At 43.5% G+C, this 20,890-nt stretch overlaps 1 protein-coding gene across 1 annotated transcript in view; it reads right to left on the reverse strand.

The window, feature by feature from the left end:
• LOC143768793 (uncharacterized) overlaps positions 1-20,413 on the reverse strand; it is a 204,137-nt gene extending 183,724 nt beyond the window's left edge. The window contains exons 1-2 of the mRNA XM_077257453.1: positions 20,319-20,413; positions 8,285-8,370 (exon numbers count right to left, since the gene is read on the reverse strand). Coding sequence (XP_077113568.1) covers positions 8,285-8,370; positions 20,319-20,321 — 89 coding nt within the window. The 5' untranslated portion in view covers positions 20,322-20,413. The remainder of the gene's footprint in view (positions 1-8,284; positions 8,371-20,318) is intronic.
• Between the last annotated feature and the right edge of the window lie 477 nt (positions 20,414-20,890).

A 20,890-nucleotide genomic window follows, 5' to 3' on the forward strand; every position in this document is an offset into this window, starting at 1 on the left:
TCTTTCCTTTGGGGGTTTCTCTGAGGCGAGATAGTTTTCCGTTTCCATCTTCAGGGGTAGCTAGTTCTTAGGCTGTGAAGAGGCGTCTAGGCAGAGATAGGAACGCTCCACGGCTATTTCTAGTGTTGGTGTTAGGAGTAGGGATTGCGGTCAGTAAAGTTACCACCTCCTCAGAGCTAGTACATTATTTGTTTTACCCACTAGGTCATTTCAGTGCTGCTCCGTAATCACTAGGTCATATAGGTGATTACTGTCTGTAGAGCTGCCACCTCCTCTGAGCTTGTCCATGATTGGTTTTACCCACCAGGTCATCTCAGTACCACTCCGTAACCACCAGGTCATAACAGTACAGCTGGCCCACAAAGTGTTAAATGCATCTCAAAAGAGGGAAGAGAAAGTTCTGAGTCATAGTTTTTTTTTCCTTGTTGCTTGTTTCGTCTTTTTTTTTCCCCTTGATTTTTGGATGGTGCAGGAGCTTGGTACTGATATGGAGGTTCAGGGTCTGTCTGCGCGTGTTGATCATCTCGCTGCAAGGGTACAGTGTATCCAAGATTATGTTGTTCAAACTCCTGTTTCTGAGCCTAAAATTCCTATCCCTGATTTGTTTTCTGGGGATAGATCTAGGTTTTTGAATTTTAAAAATAATTGCAGATTGTTTTTTGCTCTGAGACCCCGTTCCTCTGGTGACCCCATTCAGCAGGTGAAGATTGTTATTTCTCTGCTGCGTGGTAACCCGCAGGATTGGGCATTCTCTCTTGAGCCAGGGAATCCTGCATTGCTCAATGTAGATTCATTTTTTCAAGCACTTGGATTGCTTTATGACGAACCCAATTCTGTGGATCAGGCAGAAAAAATTTAGCTGGCTCTGTGTCAGGGTCAGGAAGCGGCAGAGATATATTGTCAGAAATTTAGGAAGTGGTCTGTGCTTACAAGATGGAATGAGGATGCCCTGGCGGCTATTTTCAGAAAGGGTCTTTCTGAAGCTCTTAAAGATGTTATGGTGGGGTTTCCCACACCTGCTGGTTTGAACGAATCAATGTCTCTGGCCATTCAGATTGATCGGCGCCTACGTGAACGTAAGGTTGTGCACCATATGGCAGTGTCCTCTGGACAGAGTTCTGAGCCTATGCAATGTGATAGAGTTTTGACAAGAGCAGAACGGCAGGAGTTCCGACGTCAGAATAGGCTGTGTTTTTACTGTGGTGACGCTACTCATGCTATCTCTGATTGCCCGAAGCGAACTATGAGGGTTGCTAGCTCGGTTACCATCAGTACTGTACAGCCTAAATTTCTCTTGTCTATTACCCTGATTTGCTCATTGTCGTCCTTTTCTGTAATGGCATTTGTGGATTCTGGCGCTGCACTGAACTTAATGGACCTAGAATTTGCCAATCGCTGTGGTTTTTCCTTGGAGCCTTTGAAGAGTCCTATTCCCTTAAGGGGCATTGATGCTACGCCATTGGCCAAGAATAAACCTCAGTACTGGACACAGTTTGCCATGAACATGGCTCCAGCACATCAGGAAAATATTCGTTTTTTGGTGTTGCATAATTTGCATGATGTGGTTGTGCTGGGGTTTCCATGGTTATAGGTACATAATCCAGTGCTGGATTGGAAATCTATGTCTGTGACTAGTTGGGGTTGTCAGGGGATACATAGTGACATTCCTCTGATGTCAATTTCCTCGTCCCCTTCTTCTGAAGTTCCTGAGTTTTTGTCGGATTTCCAGGATATATTTGAGGAGCCTAAATCCAGTCCTCTGCCTCCTCATAGGGACTGTGATTGCGCTATTAATTTGATTCCTGGCTGTAAGTTCCCTAAGGGTCGACTTTTCAATCTGTCTGTGCCAGAGCATGCCGCTATGCGGACTTATGTAAAGGAGTCCTTGGAGAAGGGGCATATTCGCCCGTCTTCGTCACCATTGGGAGCGGGATTCTTTTTTGTTGCCAAGAAGGATGGCTCCTTGAGGCCCTGTATAGATTTTCGCCTTCTCAATAAGATCACGGTTAAATTCCAGTACCCTTTGCCTTTGCTCTCTGATTTGTTTGCTCGGGTTAAAGGGGCTAGCTGGTTTACCAAGATTGACCTTCGAGGGACGTATAATCTGGTCCGCATCAAAGAGGGTGATGAATGGAAAACAGCATTTAATACGCCCGAAGGCCATTTTGAATATCTTGTGATGCCTTTCGGGCTCTCTAATGCTCCATCTGTGTTTCAGTCCTTTATGCATCATATTTTTCGGGAGTATCTGGATAAATTTATGATTGTATATTTGGACGATATTTTGTTTTTTTCCGATGATTGGGAGTCTCATGTGAAGCAGGTCAGGATGGTATTTCAGATTCTTCGTGCTAATACACTGTTTGTGAAGGGGTCTAAGTGCCTTTTTGGAGTTCAGAAGGTTTCTTTTCTGGGGTTCATTTTTTCTCCCTCGGCTATTGAAATGGACCCTGTTAAGGTCCAGGCTATTTATGATTGGACGCAGCCCACATCTGTGAAGAGCCTTCAGAAGTTTTTGGGCTTTGCTAATTTTTATCGCCGCTTCATTGCTAATTTTTCTACTGTGGTTAAACCTCTGACCGATTTGACCAAGAAAGGTGCTGATGTGGTGAATTGGTCCTCTGCGGCTGTGGAGGCCTTTCAAGAGCTTAAGCGTCGTTTTACTTCTGCCCCTGTGTTGCGTCAGCCAGATGTCTCTCTCCCTTTTCAGGTTGAGGTTGACGCTTTTGAGATTGGGGCAGGAGCTGTTCTGTCCCAGAGAAGTTCTGATGGCTCTGTGTTGAAACCGTGTGCTTTCTTCTCCAGAAAGTTTTCGCCTGCTGAGCGTAATTATGATGTCGGCAATCGGGAGTTGTTGGCTATGAAGTGGGCATTCGAGGAGTGACGACATTGGCTTGAGGGAGCCAAGCATCGTGTTGTGGTCTTGACCGATCATAAGAATCTGATTTACCTTGAATCAGCCAAGCGGTTGAATCCTAGACAGGCTCGGTGGTCTTTTTTTTTCTCCCGTTTTGATTTTGTGGTCTCGTATCTTCCGGGATCTAAGAATGTGAAGGCTGATGCCCTGTCTAGGAGTTTTTTGCCTGATTCTCCTGGAGTCCGTGAGCCGGCTGGTATTCTCAAGGAGGGGGTGATTCTTTCTGCTATCTCCCCTGATTTACGGCGGGTGCTTCGGGAGTTTCAGGCTGATAGACCCGACCGCTGTCCTGTGGGGAAATTGTTTGTTCCTGATAGATGGACTAGTAAGGTGATTTCTGAGATTCATTGTTCAGTGTTGGCTGGTCATCCTGGGATCTTTGGTACCAGAGATTTGGTTGCCAGGTCCTTTTGGTGGCCTTCTTTGTCACGGGATGTACGTTCCTTTGTGCAGTCCTGTGGGATCTGTGCCCGGGCTAAGCCCTGCTGTTCTCGTGCTAGTGGGTTGCTTTTGCCTTTGCCTATCCCTGAGAGGCCCTGGACGCATATTTCCATGGATTTTATTTCTGATCTTCCTGTTTCTCAGAAGATGTCTGTCATTTGGGTGGTTTGTGACCGGTTTTCTAAAATGGTCCATTTGGTACCTTTGCCTAAGTTGCCTTCCTCCTCTGATTTGGTTCCTTTGTTTTTCCAGCATGTGGTTCGTTTGCATGGTATTCCGGAGAATATTGTGTCTGACAGAGGTACCCAGTTTGTTTCTAGGTTTTGGCGGTCCTTTTGTGGTAGAATGGGCATTAATTTGTCTTTTTCTTCGGCGTTTCACCCTCAGACAAATGGACAGACGGAGCGAACCAATCAGACCTTGGAAACCTATTTGAGATGCATTGTGTCGGCTGATCAGGATGATTGGGTTACCTTCTTGCCGTTGGCCGAGTTTGCCCTTAATAATCGGGCTAGTTCTGCTACCTTGGTTTCGCCTTTTTTTGTAATCTTGGTTTTCATCCTCGCTTTTCTTCAGGGCAGGTTGAGCCTTCGGACTGTCCTGGGGTGGATTCTGTGGTGGACAGGTTGCAGCGGATTTGGACTCATGTGGTGGACAATTTGACATTGTCTCAGGAAAAGGCTCAACGTTTTGCTAACCGCCGTCGGTGCGTTGGTCCCCGGCTTCGGGTTGGGGATTTGGTCTGGTTGTCTTCTCGTCATGTTCCTATGAAGGTCTCTTCCCCTAAGTTCAAACCTCGTTTTATTGGTCCTTATAGGATTTCGGAAATTATCAATCCGGTATCTTTTCGTTTGGCCCTTCCAGCTTTGTTTTTCATTTATATTGTGTTCCATAGATCTTTGTTGCGGAGATATGTGGTGCCCATGGTTCCCTCCGTTGACCCTCCTGTTCCGGTGTTGGTTGGGGGGGAGCTGGAGTATGTGGTGGAGAAGATTTTGGATTCTCGTCTTTCAAGGCGGAAACTTCAGTATCTGGTCAAGTGGAAGGGTTATGGCCAGGAGGATAACTCTTGGGCTTTTGCCTCCGATGTCCATGCTGCCGATTTGGTGCGTGCTTTTCATTTGGCTCGTCCCGATCGGCCTGGGGGCTATGGTGAGGGTTCAGTGACCCCTCCTCAAGGGGGGGGGGTACTGTTGTGAATTCCGTTCTTGGGCTCCATCCTGTGGTCATGAATGGTATTTTTGGGAGTTCTGCTCTTGGGCTCCCTCTGGTGGTTTCAAGTGGAACTTAGCAGCTGCTTTCACTAATCGGTGCCCTGGCCTTGTTATTTAACTGGGCTTTTGGCTGTAGTTGATGCCAGCTGTCAATGTTCCTTCCTGTGGATTCAGTCCTTTCCTGGAAGTTCTCTGTTGGCCAGTCCATTTCAGCTTAAGATAAGTTCTGCTAGTTTTTGAGTGTTTCCCTGCCTATGACCTTTTGTTCAGTTTAAGTTATGTCTCTTTTGTCCAGCTTGTCATCATGAAATATTCCGGCTAGTTGGAAGCTCTGGGGTTGCAGATTTGCCCCTCCACACCGTGAGTCGGTGTGGAGATTATTTTTGTAAACTCTGCGTGGACATTTAGTTTTTATACTGACCGCACAGTAGCTTTTCTTTCTCTGTCTATTTAGATAGTAGTGGCCTCCTTTGCTAAAATCTAGTTTCATTTCTGAGTTTGTCATTTCCCTCTTCACTCACCGTCAATATTTGTGGGGGGCTATCTTTCCTTTGGGGGTTTCTCTGAGGCGAGATAGTTTTCCGTTTCCATCTTCAGGGGTAGCTAGTTCTTAGGCTGTGAAGAGGCGTCTAGGCAGAGATAGGAACGCTCCATGGCTATTTCTAGTGTTGGTGTTAGGAGTAGGGATTGCGGTCAGTAAAGTTACCACCTGCTCAGAGCTAGTACATTATTTGTTTTACCCACTAGGTCATTTCAGTGCTGCTCCGTAATCACTAGGTCATATAGGTGATTACTGTCTGTAGAGCTGCCACCTCCTCTGAGCTTGTCCATGATTGGTTTTACTCACCAGGTCATCTCAGTACCACTCCGTAACCACCAGGTCATAACAGGTCCCCCCATTTTTCACAATCAGCCAAGCTAAATGGGACAGCTAGGGGCTGGTATTCTTAGTCTGGGAAGTGGCCATGGATATTGCCCCCCCACCAGCCTAAAAATAGCAGCCCGCAGCTGCCCTAGAAAAGGTGCATCTATTAGACGCACCAATTTTTGCACTTTGCACGTCTCTTCCAGCTTGCCCTGTGATGGTGGCAAGTGGGGTTCATATTTGTGGGGTTGATGTCACCTTTGTAATGTCCAGTAACATCAAGCCCAAGGATTAGTAATGGGGAGGCTTCTATAAGTCACCTATCCATTACTAATCCTATAGTTGTATTGTAAATAAACACACAGCCAGAATAAAGTCTTTAATTTGAAATAAAACAAAGCACTTTTACTTTTTTATTTAAAAATAACAAACACAGTTATACTCACCTAACACTGAATCTCTTGTCTACTGTAATAAAACAAAAAAACAACAACAATATCTTTCACCTGTCCATTGTTCTGTCTCACGTCCTAATCTATGTCTGGGGATAAACAGTTTTCAACCTGGACGGTGCCCAGAAGCAACCATCCAGGCTGAGAACCACTGGTGAATGAGATGCTGTTAGTGCAGCATAAGTGACGAGCGGTGATGTCATCAAGGTTACTGCTTGTCACTCAGGCTGTGTTCCCAGTCGGGCTTGACTGCAGTGACCTCGGTGAGATCCCCGCTAGTGAGAAAAAGTCTCATGGTGCAGAGGCGAGTTCACCATGAGACTTTACCTCTGACAGCTTATGGTTGCAGTCCCCAGCTGTGAGTTTTGCCTGGCTAGTTATCAAAAATACGGGGGAACCCATGCTAGTTTATTTCAATTGGTTATTTGCAGCACAGGTGCTGGCTGATGAATACTCCCATCAGTCACTCCTGCTCTCATAGTTATTAGTGGCAGCAGACGTTGGCTGATGGGAGCAGTAATCCTAGCAGACGTCGGCTGATGGGAGCAGTAATCCTATCAGTCTACAACAATGACAGGAGGTAAACTTTATACCTGAGATCACAGATGTGGGCTTACGCTGTCATTTGACAGAGTAGGAACTGCGGCTGTCTGACCAGTGGTGATGATTTTACCGCCGATCCGATGCGCCATATTTTTTAATTATTTAAATAGATAATTAAAAAAAAACTACATGGGGCCCCCCATTTTTGACAACCAACCTTGCTAAAGCAGACAGCTGGGGGTTGTTATTCTCAGGCTGGTAAGGAGCCATGGATGTTATTTATTTATAATACAACTATAGGATTAGTAAGGAAAAGGCGTCTTATAGAAGCCTCTCCATTACTAAGCCGTTGATGTCACCTGACAATACAAAGTTGACATCAACCTCACAAACATAAACCCCACTTACCAACTCTGCAGGGAAAGTGGGAAGAGCTGGGTAAAGCGGACTGCTATTTTTAGTCTGGGGGGGCAATATCCATGGCCCCTTACCAGCCTGAGAATACCAGCACCCAGCTGTCTGCTGTCAAAAATTAAAAAATATGGCATGGGAACCCCTCTATTCTTGATAACTGGCCTTGCTGAAGCTGACAGCTGAGGGTTGCAGTCCCCAGCTGTGAGTTTTGCCTGGCTGGTTAACAAAAATACAGGGGAACCCACGCGGTTTTTTTTTTCAAATTATTTACTCCCATCCGCCGCTCCTGCTCTCACTATTACTAGTGGCAGCAGGTGCTGGATGATGGGAGCAGTTGTTCCATCAGCTGACACCAGTGACCGGGTGCTCAGGCTGTCTTCTGACAGCGTGGAAACCGCGTCTCTCTGACCGGCGGGGATAATTTCACCGCCGATCAGAAGTGGTGTTTGCTGTGCTGTCATGCAAATTACAGCGCAGCGAACACTGGATGTTTGGGACCCCCATTCAAGTGAATAGGGACCAGGTTCGGGTCCAGGTACTCTTCTGGTACCTGAACCCGAACTTTTTGTAACTGTTTGGCCAAACCCGCACATTGAGGTGTCCGCCCAGCTCTACATTTGGGGCCCCACTTTGTCTAAAATGGGCCCTGACCATAAGTTTATATGGTGAAGTAACTTCAACATTACTAAGGCTGTGTGTGTTTGTGTTAAGGAGCATGATCCAAGAAGTATCGTTTCTCCTTGCGGAGAGTGACATGATAAGCATGTCGAGGTGAGGAGACTTAAAGCCGCAATGCTCCTCTGGGAAATATGCAAATTGTCTCTTCAGAGAGAAAGAGGACTAAAACTCTGGTGCCACCTATTGGAAGTAGCAATCCTAACAGTCAATGTTGACCCTTTAACGAGCCTTGTCACATGACTTAGGATACAAGCCAAACCAGAATCTCAATTTGCAGACATGAAAGAGGTTGTATACAGTCCTAGTAGACCTCACAGTGTTAGACGCCTTGTTTCAGGGCAATTTAAAGCTTTTTGAGAGATTTGAAATGATCGCTTTGTTGCAAATCAAACTTTAATGAAAAATTTGATGAAACTGGCAAATTCAAATTTGCACATCTCTAGTCAGGACTATAGGAGCCTGGTTGCCAACAGGGGTCAGCATTGAAGACTTGGAAAGAAATTATACATGCTATAATTATCTTGTCTTGACTACTTCTCTTGCTTTGATTGATATGTTTTTGTTCTTTTTGTATGTAATATTATATGGAAACATTTAATAAAAATTCAGTTATAAAAAAAACTTACAGGTGATTACTTGATTTTTATGACATGGCAGAATGTAATTTGTTACATTTTCTATTTTATTTGTACAATACTTAATAGATACGGTACTTTAAGATATTTACAATGCAAAAAAAACTTTTCTCAAAATTGTTTACCTTAGAAACCCACTGTCAAAGTCATCTGTTTGGTAAACAGACATATTTTTCCTTTGTGATCTGGATTGAAATACATCCACAAGGCTCTGGAAAAATAAATGATGAAACATTTATCATTAACATTAAAAAATGACTAAAATAAAGCATGGGGCCTCATTAGTTAGCAGTGTTATTTCATAATGAAAGATCCTGTTCAATAAAGGTGTAATAAATTGAGTTTGGGTGTCATCTCCTCTTCGCAGAGTTTCTATCATGTCTCCAGTAGACAAATGAATATAAAAAGGACTCCATATGTGGTTGGCTTTATTATGTATTTTATGCATCTACATGTCTGATAAAGGAAGTTAGGTTGTCGGTCAGACAAGAACACATGGTGTTGACACCATAACATAATAGTCTTCCCTCTACCAATTACACTTTGAACATTTGGATTTTTTTTATTTAACCTTTTAACGATTCATTACTGATTTTTCATTTCTGGGTTTTTATTCTTTCCTTCCTTTTTTTTCAAGATCCAGAATTTTTTATTACTCTGGCCACATAACTGTATAAGGGCTTGTTTTTTTTATGTACAAGTTGCATCTTTAAATCCTTCATGACCTTAGACATATCCATACGTCCAGGTTGGGAAGTACTTCTCGACCTTGGACATAGGGATACGTCATGGCGATTTTACAAGCACAGAAACTGTGCTTGCCAGGAGTGGTGCCTGCAAAGCTCGCAGCAGTTTAACCCCCTAAATGCTGCTATTCATATCAATCGCAGTATTTAGAAGGCAGAGGGAGAGGGGTATCCCTCCCCCTCCAATTGGCACCCTCACGAATTTATCGTGAGGAGCCAATCGTTGTCATGGTGACCCAGTGATGTCATGACGGCATCCAGGTCACCAGGTGCTAGGGTTAGCGGATTGCACTAAATAAATTTAATATAGAAGTGCAATCGCAACCCGGGGTCCACCCTGCAGAGCTGTAAGACTGCAGCTAGTGTGAACAATGACGCAACACACAGCGACCGATTGCTTGCACACTCTGAGTTAAACGCCACTCAGTGAACAGCACATGAAGCTTTGTCACTCGCACACAGTAACAGAATAGATGCTCTGCTATAGAGCTGTGTCACTCGCACACAGTAACGGAAAAGAAATGACGCTAGATACAATCCCTGTTAACCTCACAGGGGAACGAAGCCCACTCAGGGGGAAAGAAGCAAACAGTGGGCATACAGCCAGCAAAAGCACTCAACCAACTCCTCTCCGGAGGTGCTGGAATTCTAATGGCTAGGTGCCAGGCCTGAATTCATTCAGATAATCTCCTCTCCAGAGAACCGGAATTCTAACGTCTTAACGCCAACCCTGAGCACATGCTGATAAAGCCCACACTGTTGCAAAGTCCCATACACACATGTAAAGAGATTGATACTAGCACACCGGCGAGCGCCCCAGAGAGCCTTTTATATACAAGGCACATGTCCTGTCGGACAGGACCTTGCCCGTGGACCAATCTGGAGCTGCCACATCACCAGAGCAGCTGACGTCCCTCCACCAATAGGAAGACACCACATCACGGACATGCTCAGTAAGGTGATTTCTTGACATAGACGCCAGATCATCAGGTCGCCGCTGCTTATGGCTAGTTACTATAGACTTGGCTGGAGAGCCAGCAGTTTCAAGCAAACACCATGAGCCTGAACAAGACACTGGGACCGAAGTCTATGCTCCACAGCAGCCAAAGCTGAATGGGAGACCACAGAGGCAGATAAGGCTTGCAATCTATCCTGTGCAGTGGGAAAATCCCGACGCCTAACACCAGGGTTAGCAAGCTAGTTAGATCATGCACTGTGTATGGTTTAACTAGCTTGTGTCAGTGCAGCCCTGACAGTTCTAAAACATAGCAATGATCCTGGATTGTTATGCTTTATAACTGTCATCAGAGGTGTGAAAGTGAAAGTCCAATAGTGGGACTATATACAGTACAGACCAAAAGTTTGGACACACCTTCTCATTTAAAGATTTTTCTGTATTTTCATGACAATAAAAATTGAAGGCATCAAAACTATGAATTAACACATGTGGAATTATAAACTTAACAAAAAAGCGTGAAACAACTGAAATTATGTCTTATATTCTTGGTTCTTCAAAGTAGCCACCTTTTGCTTTTTATTTAGCCCATGATGGCGACATTTCGGTTCAGTGCAGCGAATATATATATATATATATATATATATATATATATATATATATGTATATATATTGTACCCATAAATTAGTATTTCTATAGGAAAAAAAAGGTACACATCACCACGTCCGGAACAACCCGTCCTATAACACTGTCCTACTAGTCAACCCCTTTAGTGAACACCGTAGAAAAAAAACGGCAAAAAACAATGCTTTTTCATCATAAAGTCAAACAAAAAGTAGAATTAAAATGCGATAAAAAAAGACTAATGTAAATAAATGGTATCGTTAAAAACTTTATATTATCCCACACAAAAAAAGCCACCATACAGCTCCATCAGTAGAAAAATAAAAAATGTATAGTTCTCAGAAATAAAGGGATGCAAAATAATATTTTTTTTATATATATAATAGTTTTATTGTGTAAAAGCACCAAAACATTAAAAAAGCTATATAAATAAGGTATCACTGTAATCGATCATACTGACCCAAAGAATAAAACTGCCTTATCAATTTTACCACACACGGAACATCATAAAAATCAATACCTGAAGGTTTTTAGTAATTCTGCCTCCCAAAAATCAAAAGAGAAAGCGATCAAAAAATTTCATGTGCACGAAAATTATACCAATAAAATGTCAACTCATCCTTAAAAAACAAGCCTTCACATGACTCTGTCGCAGAAAAATTGAAATAATATAGGTCTCAAAATATGTAAAAACTTGTTTTTGAAAAAGAAGCATCTTTTATTGTGTGACAGCAGTCAAAAATAGAAAAAATATAAATCTGGTATCGCTATAATCGCACCTACCCAAAGAATAAAGTCGTGTAATCACTTATACCGCATGAGGAATGGCATAAAAAATAGATAAGACCAATTCTTGACCTGCTGTTGATTTGTTCATTATGCCTCCCAAAGATCGAAGTATGGCTCGGCTGACATTTATTCTGCGCTCTACACTGAGCACTTACATCGGGGTTCCCATGTAAATCTCTAAAATACATGATTCAAGTGGAACCACCTGCGGATGATTCCCTATAATGAGGAAGATGGAGGCACTGTGGATGCTGTCTGGCCTATGATACAGCGTGTTTGTGTTTTAGGCATGTGCAAAATTGTGGTCTGTCACTGTTTTGTGCACCTCTGAAAAGAAGGACACTGTTGAACAGAGGACAGACAGAGTAAAGAGTAACTCAGTTGCGTCATTAAAGTTAATGGATACCTGGGGGATTTCATCTGAATCATGTCATTTGAAGATCTAGATGGAAACCCCAACATAAATGCTCAGCATTTTGCCCACGGACACGTGGTTTGTGGAAACACACCGACATGTGCACAGATCCATTCATGTGAATGGGTCTATGTGTGCAAGTGTTAACGGTACATGTGAAAACAGTCAGCACAAGTACCAGACACACTGACACCTGAAAGAGCCCTAAGGCTGCCGTCACACTAGCAGTATTTGGTCAGTATTTTACCTCAGTATTTGTAAGCCAAAACCAGGAGTGGGTGATAAATACAGAATGTTTCTATTATACTTTTCCTCTAAGGCCGGCGTCACACTAGCGAGTTTTACGGACGTATGAGCGCCGAAAATACATCCGTAAAAAACGCATTACACACGGCCCAATTATTCTCTATGGGGCTGCTCCTATCAGCCGTATATTACGCATCCGTAATATATGGTCTTGTACGGCCGTAGAAAATCGCAGCATGCTGCGTTTGTCACAGTATTGCGCAAAAAAATCGCCAATGAAAGTCTATGGGGGCGAGAAAAATACGGATTCCACACGGACCAGCAGTGTGACTTGCGAGAAATACGCAGCGGTGTTAGTGAAAAGCCGGTAATTCAATTGCCGGCTTTTCATTTCTCCTTCCCAAACCCGACATGATATGAGACATGGTTTACATACAGTAAACCATCTCATATCCCCTTTTTTTTTGCATATTCCACACTACTAATGTTAGTAGTGTGTATGTGCAAAATTTGGGTGCTGTAGCTGCTAAAATAAAGGGTTAAATGGCGGAAAAAATTGGCGTGGGCTCCCGCGCAATTTTCTCCGCCAGAGTGGTAAAGCCAGTGACTGAGGGCAGATATTAATAGCCTAGAGAGGGTCCATGGTTATTGGCCCCCCCTGGATACAAACATCTGTCCCCAGCCACCCCAGAAAAGGCACATCTGGAAGATGCGCCTATTCTGGCACTTGGCCTCTCTCTTCCCACTCCCGTGTAGCGGTGGGATATGGGGTAATGAAGGGTTAATGCCACCTTGCTATTGTAAGGTGACATTAAGCCAGATTAATAATGGGGAGGCGTCAATTATGACACCTATCCATTATTAATCCAATTGTATGAAAGGGTTAAAAACCACACACACACATTATTAAAAATTATTTTAATGAAATAAACACACAGGTTGTTTTAATATTTTATTGCTCTCTCAATCCACCTAAAGACCCTCGCTTGGCAAAATAATAAACCAACAATATACATACCTTCTGATGAACTGTCAGGTCCCACGAAGTAAATCCATCTGAAGGGGTTAAATCAATTTACATGTGTGGTGTTGTGGGGGATGGGATTATGTGTGGTGATGTGGTGGGGGTGGGATTATGTGTGGTGATGGGGTGGGGGGTGGTATTATGTGTGATGATGGGGTGGGGGGTTGGATTATGTGTGGTGATGGGGTGGGGGTGTGTGATTATGTGTGGTGATGGGGTGGGGGGGCGGGATTATGTGTGGTGATGGGGTGGGGGGGCGGGATTATGTGTGGTGGTGGGGGGTGGGATTATGTGTGGTGATGTGGTGGGGGGTGGGATTATGTGTGATGTGGGGGGTGGGATTATGTGTAATGTGGTGGGGGGGTGGGATTATGTGTGGTAATGGGGTGGGGGGCAGGATTATGTGTGGTAATGGGGTGGGGGGCGGGATTGTGTGTGGTAATGGGATGGGGGGCGGGACTGTGTGTAGTAATGTGATGGGGGTGGTATTATGTGTGGTAATGGGATGGGGCGGGATTGTGTGTGGTGATGTGGTGGGGGCGGGATTATGTGTGGTGATGTGGTGGGGGGCGGGATTATGTGTGGTGGTGGGGGGCGGGATTATGTGTGGTAATGTGGTGGGAGGTGGGATTATGTGTGGTATTGTGGTGGGGGGCGGGATTATGTGTGGTGGGGGGCGGGATTGTGTGTGGTAATGTGGTGGGGGCGGGATTATGTGTGGTAATGTGGTGGGGGGGCGGGATTGTGTGTGGTAATGTGGTGGGGGTCGGGATTGTGTGTGGTAATGTGGGGGAGTGGGATTGTGTGTGGTAATGTGGTGGGGGTCAGGATTGTGTGTGGTGATGTGGTGGGGGGGCGGGATTATGTGTGGTGATGTGGGAGGGCGGGATTATGTGGTGATGTGGTGGGGGGCGGGATTATGTGTGATAATGTGGGGGAGCGGGATTGTGTGGTAATGGGATGGGGGGCGGGATTATGTGTGGTGACGTGGTGGGGGGGCTGGATTATGTGTGGTGATGTGGGAGGGCGGGATTATGTGTGGTAATGGGATGGGGGCGGGATTGTGTGTGGTAATGTGGTTGGGGGGTGGGATTGTGTGTGGTAATGGAATGGGGGGCGGGATTGTGTGTGGTAATATGATGAGGGGGTGGGATTATGTGTTGTAATGGGATTGGGGCGGGATTGTCTGGTAATGTGGTGGGGGGCGGGATTATGTGTGGTAATGTGGTGGGGGGGCGGGATTGTGTGTGGTAATGGGATGGGGGCGGGATTGTGTGTGGTAATGTGGTGGGGGGGCGGGATTGAGTGTGGTAATGGGATGGGGGGCGGGATTATGTGTGTTGATGTGGTGGGGGGGCAGGATTATGTGTGGTGATGTGGGCGGGTGGGATTATGTATGGTGATGTGGTGGGGGCGGGATTATGTGTGGTAATGTGGTGGGGGAGTGGGATTGTGTGTGGTAATGGGGTGGGGGCGGGATTATGTGTGGTAATGTGGTGGTGGGTGGGATTATGTGTGGTAATGTGGTGGGGTGGAGCTACTGTGCAGGGGGCAGGATTAGCGAGTAATCACGATGCCTCTTATATATATAGATGGCCTTCACACTGTCTGCCCTTATGAGCTATGCCCACCACACTGTCCACCTTAATGAGGTACTACCAACCCACTGCCTTTATCAGCTATAACCGCCTCATCATCTGCCGCTATGAACCATGGCCTATAGCATGGCTGTCCTCACTCCACAGTTTTCTCTAGTAATCTATAGTTCCACACTGTCCCCCCACCATGCTAACCTCTCTCCATAGTGTGCCCTCATTTCATGCTGTCCCCTCTCCATATTGATACTGTGCCCCTTTTTCACACTGTCACCATCCTGCCTACCATGTTGTCCTCTCAAAACGGTACCCCATCCTCACACTGTCCTCCTACACAGTATGATGGTCACCACAGCCGCACAAACAGTAATATAATATCCACAACAGCCTTTTATATACAATATAATGACCCCCACAGCACCCCACACAGTATGATATCTACCATAGCCCCCAACATACAGTATTATGTCCCGCAAGGCCCCCTATACTGTATGGTAACCACAGCCCCATTGCGACATCCAATGTCCTATGCGTGCTCCGGAGTGCCAGAACCCACTGAAATCAATTGTTTTTGCGTCTTACAGATGTGAATATAATTGAATGCAGGGAAAGAGCAACGACCAGAGCACAGGTAGAGAGAGAGGTAAGCGGTGTCAGTGACTGACAGTGCTCCCCTGTTTGCCTGCACACCATCCATCACTGTGCTGAATGCCTGTGGATGGAAGAAGGTGTGGGGCAGCTGCTTGCATTCAGCAATGTCAAGTTTTTTATATTTATCTGAAATGCGTTCCCCTAGGGTAAGCAGGAGGTAGCACCCTAAGCAGGTGCCTACATCTCGTCCCGTCCCTGAGCACCCAATACCTGCAACAAACCTGGTAAAGATATTGACCTCATCCAACTTGTCATCTGTTATATGACTGAATTGCAAATATAGCCTTGGGTTAAATTACAGGCTGTTACTCAGAATTCTTGACAAAAAAGGAGTTAGTAATTAATTTACAGTTACTCAGATTTTTACATATGAGATATTATATTGGAAGGAGAAACAGGAGCCTAGAGACATTGGCCTTTGGTAAGTGTTCACATTTGGACAGGGAGGTCAGGGACCCATCAGTTTATGAGACCACCTTGACGTCGGTTGATGGGCACACACTATTTGATTATATCAAATTCTGTGCTAAGCGTCTCTTAAATAATTTTCTAATGTTCAAAAGCCATTTTGCTATTCAAATTTCAAGTATTCCATATTAGACATGCTTTGGCACGATAGAGTGCAACCTTTTTTGTATATTTATGTATGGAGGTAGCTGCTCCTGGTATGCACCTATTCACACTAGTTAGGATGTGCGAGTCTTTTTTCTGTCATTTCAATGCTAGCTTATTGACTGAGCACTCCTCCCATCACCATGTGGTTTTTAATTGCATCTCATTACACTTGGTCCCGGCCAACTCATATGTAGGCTGTGCTGAACAGAGGTTTTCACATTCACCCAGGCATACAGACATTGGCCTTTGGTAAGTGTTCACATTTGGACAGGGAGGTCAGGGACCCATCAGTTTATGAGACCACCTTGACGTCGGTTGATGGGCACACACTATTTGATTATATCAAATTCTGTGCTAAGCGTCTCTTAAATAATTTTCTAATGTTCAAAAGCCATTTTGCTATTCAAATTTCAAGTATTCCATATTAGACATGCTTTGGCACGATAGAGTGCAACCTTTTTTGTAAATCAATTTACAGGCAGGAGCTGTGCTAAAGCACTCGCTCGTGCCTGTAATTCCCCGGGTGCTGAAAGGAAAGCTGGGTGATCTGTACTTACATTGAGTCGCGGTGAGGCGCCCTCTGCTGGATGTTCTCATGAACTGCAGCCTTGGAAAAGTTCCCACGCTCGAGTTCATGTGAGTTCATCCTGCAGAGGGCGCCTCACCGCAACTCAATGTAAGTACAGATCACCCAGCTTTCCTTTCAGCACCCGGGGAATTACAGGCACGAGCGAGTGCTTTAGCACAGCTCCTGCCTGTAAATTGATTTAACCCCTTCAGATGGATTTACTTCGTGGGACCTGACAGTTCATCAGAAGGTATGTATATTGTTGGTTTATTATTTTGCCAAGCGAGGGTCTTCAGGTGGATTGAGAGAGCAATAAAATATTAAAACAACCTGTGTGTTTATTTCATTAAAATAATTTGTAATAATGTGTGTGTGTGCTTTTTAACCCTTTCATACAATTGGATTAATAATGGATAGGTGTCATAATTGACGCCTCTCCATTATTAATCTGGCTTAATGTCACCTTACAATAGCAAGGTGGCATTAACCCTTCATTACCCCATATCCCACCGCTACACGGGAGTGGGAAGAGAGAGGCCAAGTGCCAGAATAGGCGCATCTTCCAGATGTGCCTTTTCTGGGGTGGCTGGGGGCAGATGTTTGTAGCCAGGGGGGGCCAATAACCATGGACCCTCTCTAGGCTATTAATATCTGCCCTCAGTCACTGGCTTTACCACTCTGGTGGAGAAAATTGCGCGGGAGCCCACGCCAATTTTTTCCGCCATTTAACCCTTTATTTTAGCAGCTACAGCACCCAAATTTTGCACATACACACTACTAACATTAGTAGTGTGGAATATGCAAAAAAAAGGGGATATGAGATGGTTTACTGTATGTAAACCATGTCTCATATCATGTCGGGTTTGTGAAGGAGAAATGAGAAGCCGGCAATTGAATTACCGGCTTTTCACATATCTCGCGCTGAATTAAATATAAATACAGAATATATATATATGTGTCTCAATCACATACATATATATATATATATATATATATATATATATATATACTGTATATATTTTTTAACGAACATTTGAGCACATAAATCTATTAGATGTCGGTTTTGCAAGCCTGCGAGAAAATATCGCAGTACGGATGCCATACGGATTACATACGGAGGATGCCATGCGCAAAATACGCTGACACACCCTGCCTACGGATGACATACGGACCACTATTTTGGGGACTTTTCTGCGTATTACGGCCGTATTACGGCCGTAAAAAAACGGACCGTATTGTCTTACGCTGAGTGTGACGCCGGCCTAATTGTTCCACTCCTGGTTTTGTCTTACAAATACTGATGTAAAATACTGACCAAATACTGCTAGTGTGATGGCAGCCTTAGGGTGTGTTGAGCATTTTTAACCCACAGTTTCATTTCCAGAACTTAATAACATTAGGACAAGAAAGAAAAACATTATGAATTTTTCCAGTAAAATGTTTTTGTGTTTAGCAGTCATTTTTTCATTTTCACAAGAAGTTAAGCAAGTCCAAAGGAATGAGGTCATACCCGATGTGTGGTTGAAAACTAATGCTTGGGTGCATGGCAGGGCTTGGAAAGGGAACAGCATTATTTGATTTTGGAGCACATATTTGTCAGAAATAGATTGTAGACACCATGATGCATTGGCAGAGCTCCTGAGGTGCCAAAAAAAGCAGAAAATCAACAAAAAGGCAACATTTTGGAAACTAAACCCTTCAAGGAATTCATCTAGGGGTGCAATGAGTACTTCCAATAAAATGTTATTTTAGCTTCAAACTTTTCATTCCCTCAAGAGGTAGTAATAAATTATCGACCCCACAACAATATGTTGTGTAAAATAAATCTGACTGCCGGAATTGAGTTTTTTTGGTCTCCACCACATTGCAAAAAAATGCAATAAGAGATGATCAAAACATTATGGGTACCTTAAAATTATATCAATAAAAATGTGAGTTATTGGTGAAAAAACAAGACATAATACAGCTCTATTGAGCAAAATAAAAAATGCTATGGGTCTCAGAAAATGGGGTCACAAGTGGAATTTTTTCTTTTAAGAATTTCCACATTTTTCACTGCTTGAGTTAAAAAAAAAACTATGTGTAATGCCAATTATGTATACTTTTTTTTTTTTTTTTTACATAAAGTTGCTTTTTAGTGTAGAAACAGTTTTTGTGCCATTTTTTCCTGCTTATTTTGTGTTTTTTTTTTTCATTTTTACAAATCTCATTGAACCTTTTTCTTTTTACATTTTTATTTACGCCATTTACAGGACTTGAACATCTTTCAGTTTGATTGCTGGTCTCATACACTGCAATACTTCTGTACTATAGACTATAGTAAAAGAGGGGAGAAGCCAGCACTGCTTATGGTCAGAACGCAATACATAAAGTGCACATGCACAGAAAGAAATGGTGCCAGAAAGGGCAAGCGCAGATAAACCAGGGAGTTGACCAGGTCCAGCCATAGACATTTCAGGTTTAACCCCCACACTGCCTTTTATCCGTGGTGCTGGTTGGGCAGTGTGGGGGTTAAACCTGAAATGTCTATGGCTGGACCTGGTCAACCTTTATCTGCGCTTGCCCTTTCTGGCACCATGGGAGTGATTCAGAAATGCTTCAGGTACAGCTTGCATTTATGTGGTCTTGCTTTTTAGGAGGCCTTTATGGCACAGCGAATATAAAAAATGTAGAGTAGGACTGCCCCATTATGAGAATGCCGTGATGTGGCGGGGTAGCTCAAAGAATTGATCAATTGTTTGCTAAATGTCTCATTTTGAAATACAGTTAGAAATTAGTATGTGCATGTGCACTTTATGTATTGCGTTCTGACCATAAGCAGTGCTGGCTTCTCCCCTCTTTTGCTTTTACTATAGACTATAGTGCATGAGATCTGACAGTTCTACACTGACACAGCCTGTTAGACACTGCTTGTGGCAGGGCCTAACAGGCCACCATACCCTGTGGCCATTACTTGGCCTCAATAGGCTTAAAGAGGAAGCCCTCTCTCTGTTAACCATCTAGATGCTGCTGTCATGTTTGACAGTGGTATCCATAATCAGTGCTAAGACCGATTGTGATCTATATAGCAGGGTGTCTGCTATAATATACATCTTCTGTATTTTCACTTATTGGGAGCAGAGGGGGAGTTGCAATTTACTTAATTTTCAGTATCATAAAAAGACTGCGTTGAGGTCTAAGGCCCTTTAATAACCACTGTAAAAAGTCTTTTTGATGGTAGTTATACTTATGCTGGCAATTTTGTAGTTTACTGTTGAGACACATCTAGTGTTGCACAGCGGTTCCCGTGGTCGCTGGAAAACTGAGAATCTTTATGGCAAGATCGAATCCCATTTATTTATGTCACAATAATTCAGGAGTGCAGCAATTAAAAGGAAAACAAGTAGGGGGTCAGAGGCCACAAAAGCAGTAGCCTCGTTGTCATATAACATACAAGGCCATGACTATAGAAGTAAAATACATCCTTCAAAGACATGCAGATAAAATAGAAAGGGGAGACACTTGGGATTATAAATTTAGAAGCACGCACAAGGGTTTAAAAAATGCACATAAAATTGGCTTTTTATTTCATAATCAGAATAGAAAGATCAGCTCTTCAGCAGAAATAGATGCTCTAATTAAACAGGTTTTTTAATTGGTACTATTAAAATCCGATCCTTTAGAAAACCAAAATAGATTGTGATCCTCCATGCAGATCTGTGGAATGTAAGCATTATAGGGATATCTCATCTTGTATCTTTATAGTGGCTTTGTACCCAAAGTAGATAGTAACTTCCATCACAAGAATATATTTTATTTATGTTTGATTATGTCAGCAGTTCTGTCTGTTTTACTCAGTGTTTACATATAATATTACAAAATAAGTCTCTTGTAAAGTGATCCAAGTATATACGGTATATATGTGTGCCAAATATTTAAATAATTACTTACCATGATGGAATTCTAGGCTCTAAGTTTCTTAGCAGAATTCTGCTTCTTTTTAAATTGCACCCTACTAGTTCAATCACTATGATGTTTAGTGTTCTCAGTCCAACTCTTTTACAAGTTATGAAAAGAATTTGTCTCCAGGAGAGACGCTCCACCCACCAACACAAGATCAGCAAAGCTTTATTCTCAAGTTAAACATTGAAGAGACCAAGTTCAGTAACAAGAATGTGAACACTTGCCTTATGACAACATTGCTTCATACATATCTGAATGAATACACCATTAGTGATTTATTCAGGGCTTGTCCATACCTTAGCAGCATTACGCTACATATCTCATATGTAATATCAAAGAACCCGAAGACATAATAAGCCAACCCGGGAGCAAACACAAGTGTGATATAAAATAATTATAACCCGGGGGCTCAAATCATCGCTCCAGCAGCATTATATTGGAAGGAGAAACAGGAGCCTAGAGTACAAATATACAAAATGCTTTATTAATCAAATAGTTAAAATATAGGACAAGGAACTATCAAAAATGAGCGTACCACAACAATACATGGAGGGGAACAA

The sequence above is a fragment of the Ranitomeya variabilis genome, chromosome 1, assembly GCF_051348905.1.
Source record: "Ranitomeya variabilis isolate aRanVar5 chromosome 1, aRanVar5.hap1, whole genome shotgun sequence".
In the NCBI taxonomy this organism is placed as follows: domain Eukaryota; kingdom Metazoa; phylum Chordata; class Amphibia; order Anura; family Dendrobatidae; genus Ranitomeya; species Ranitomeya variabilis.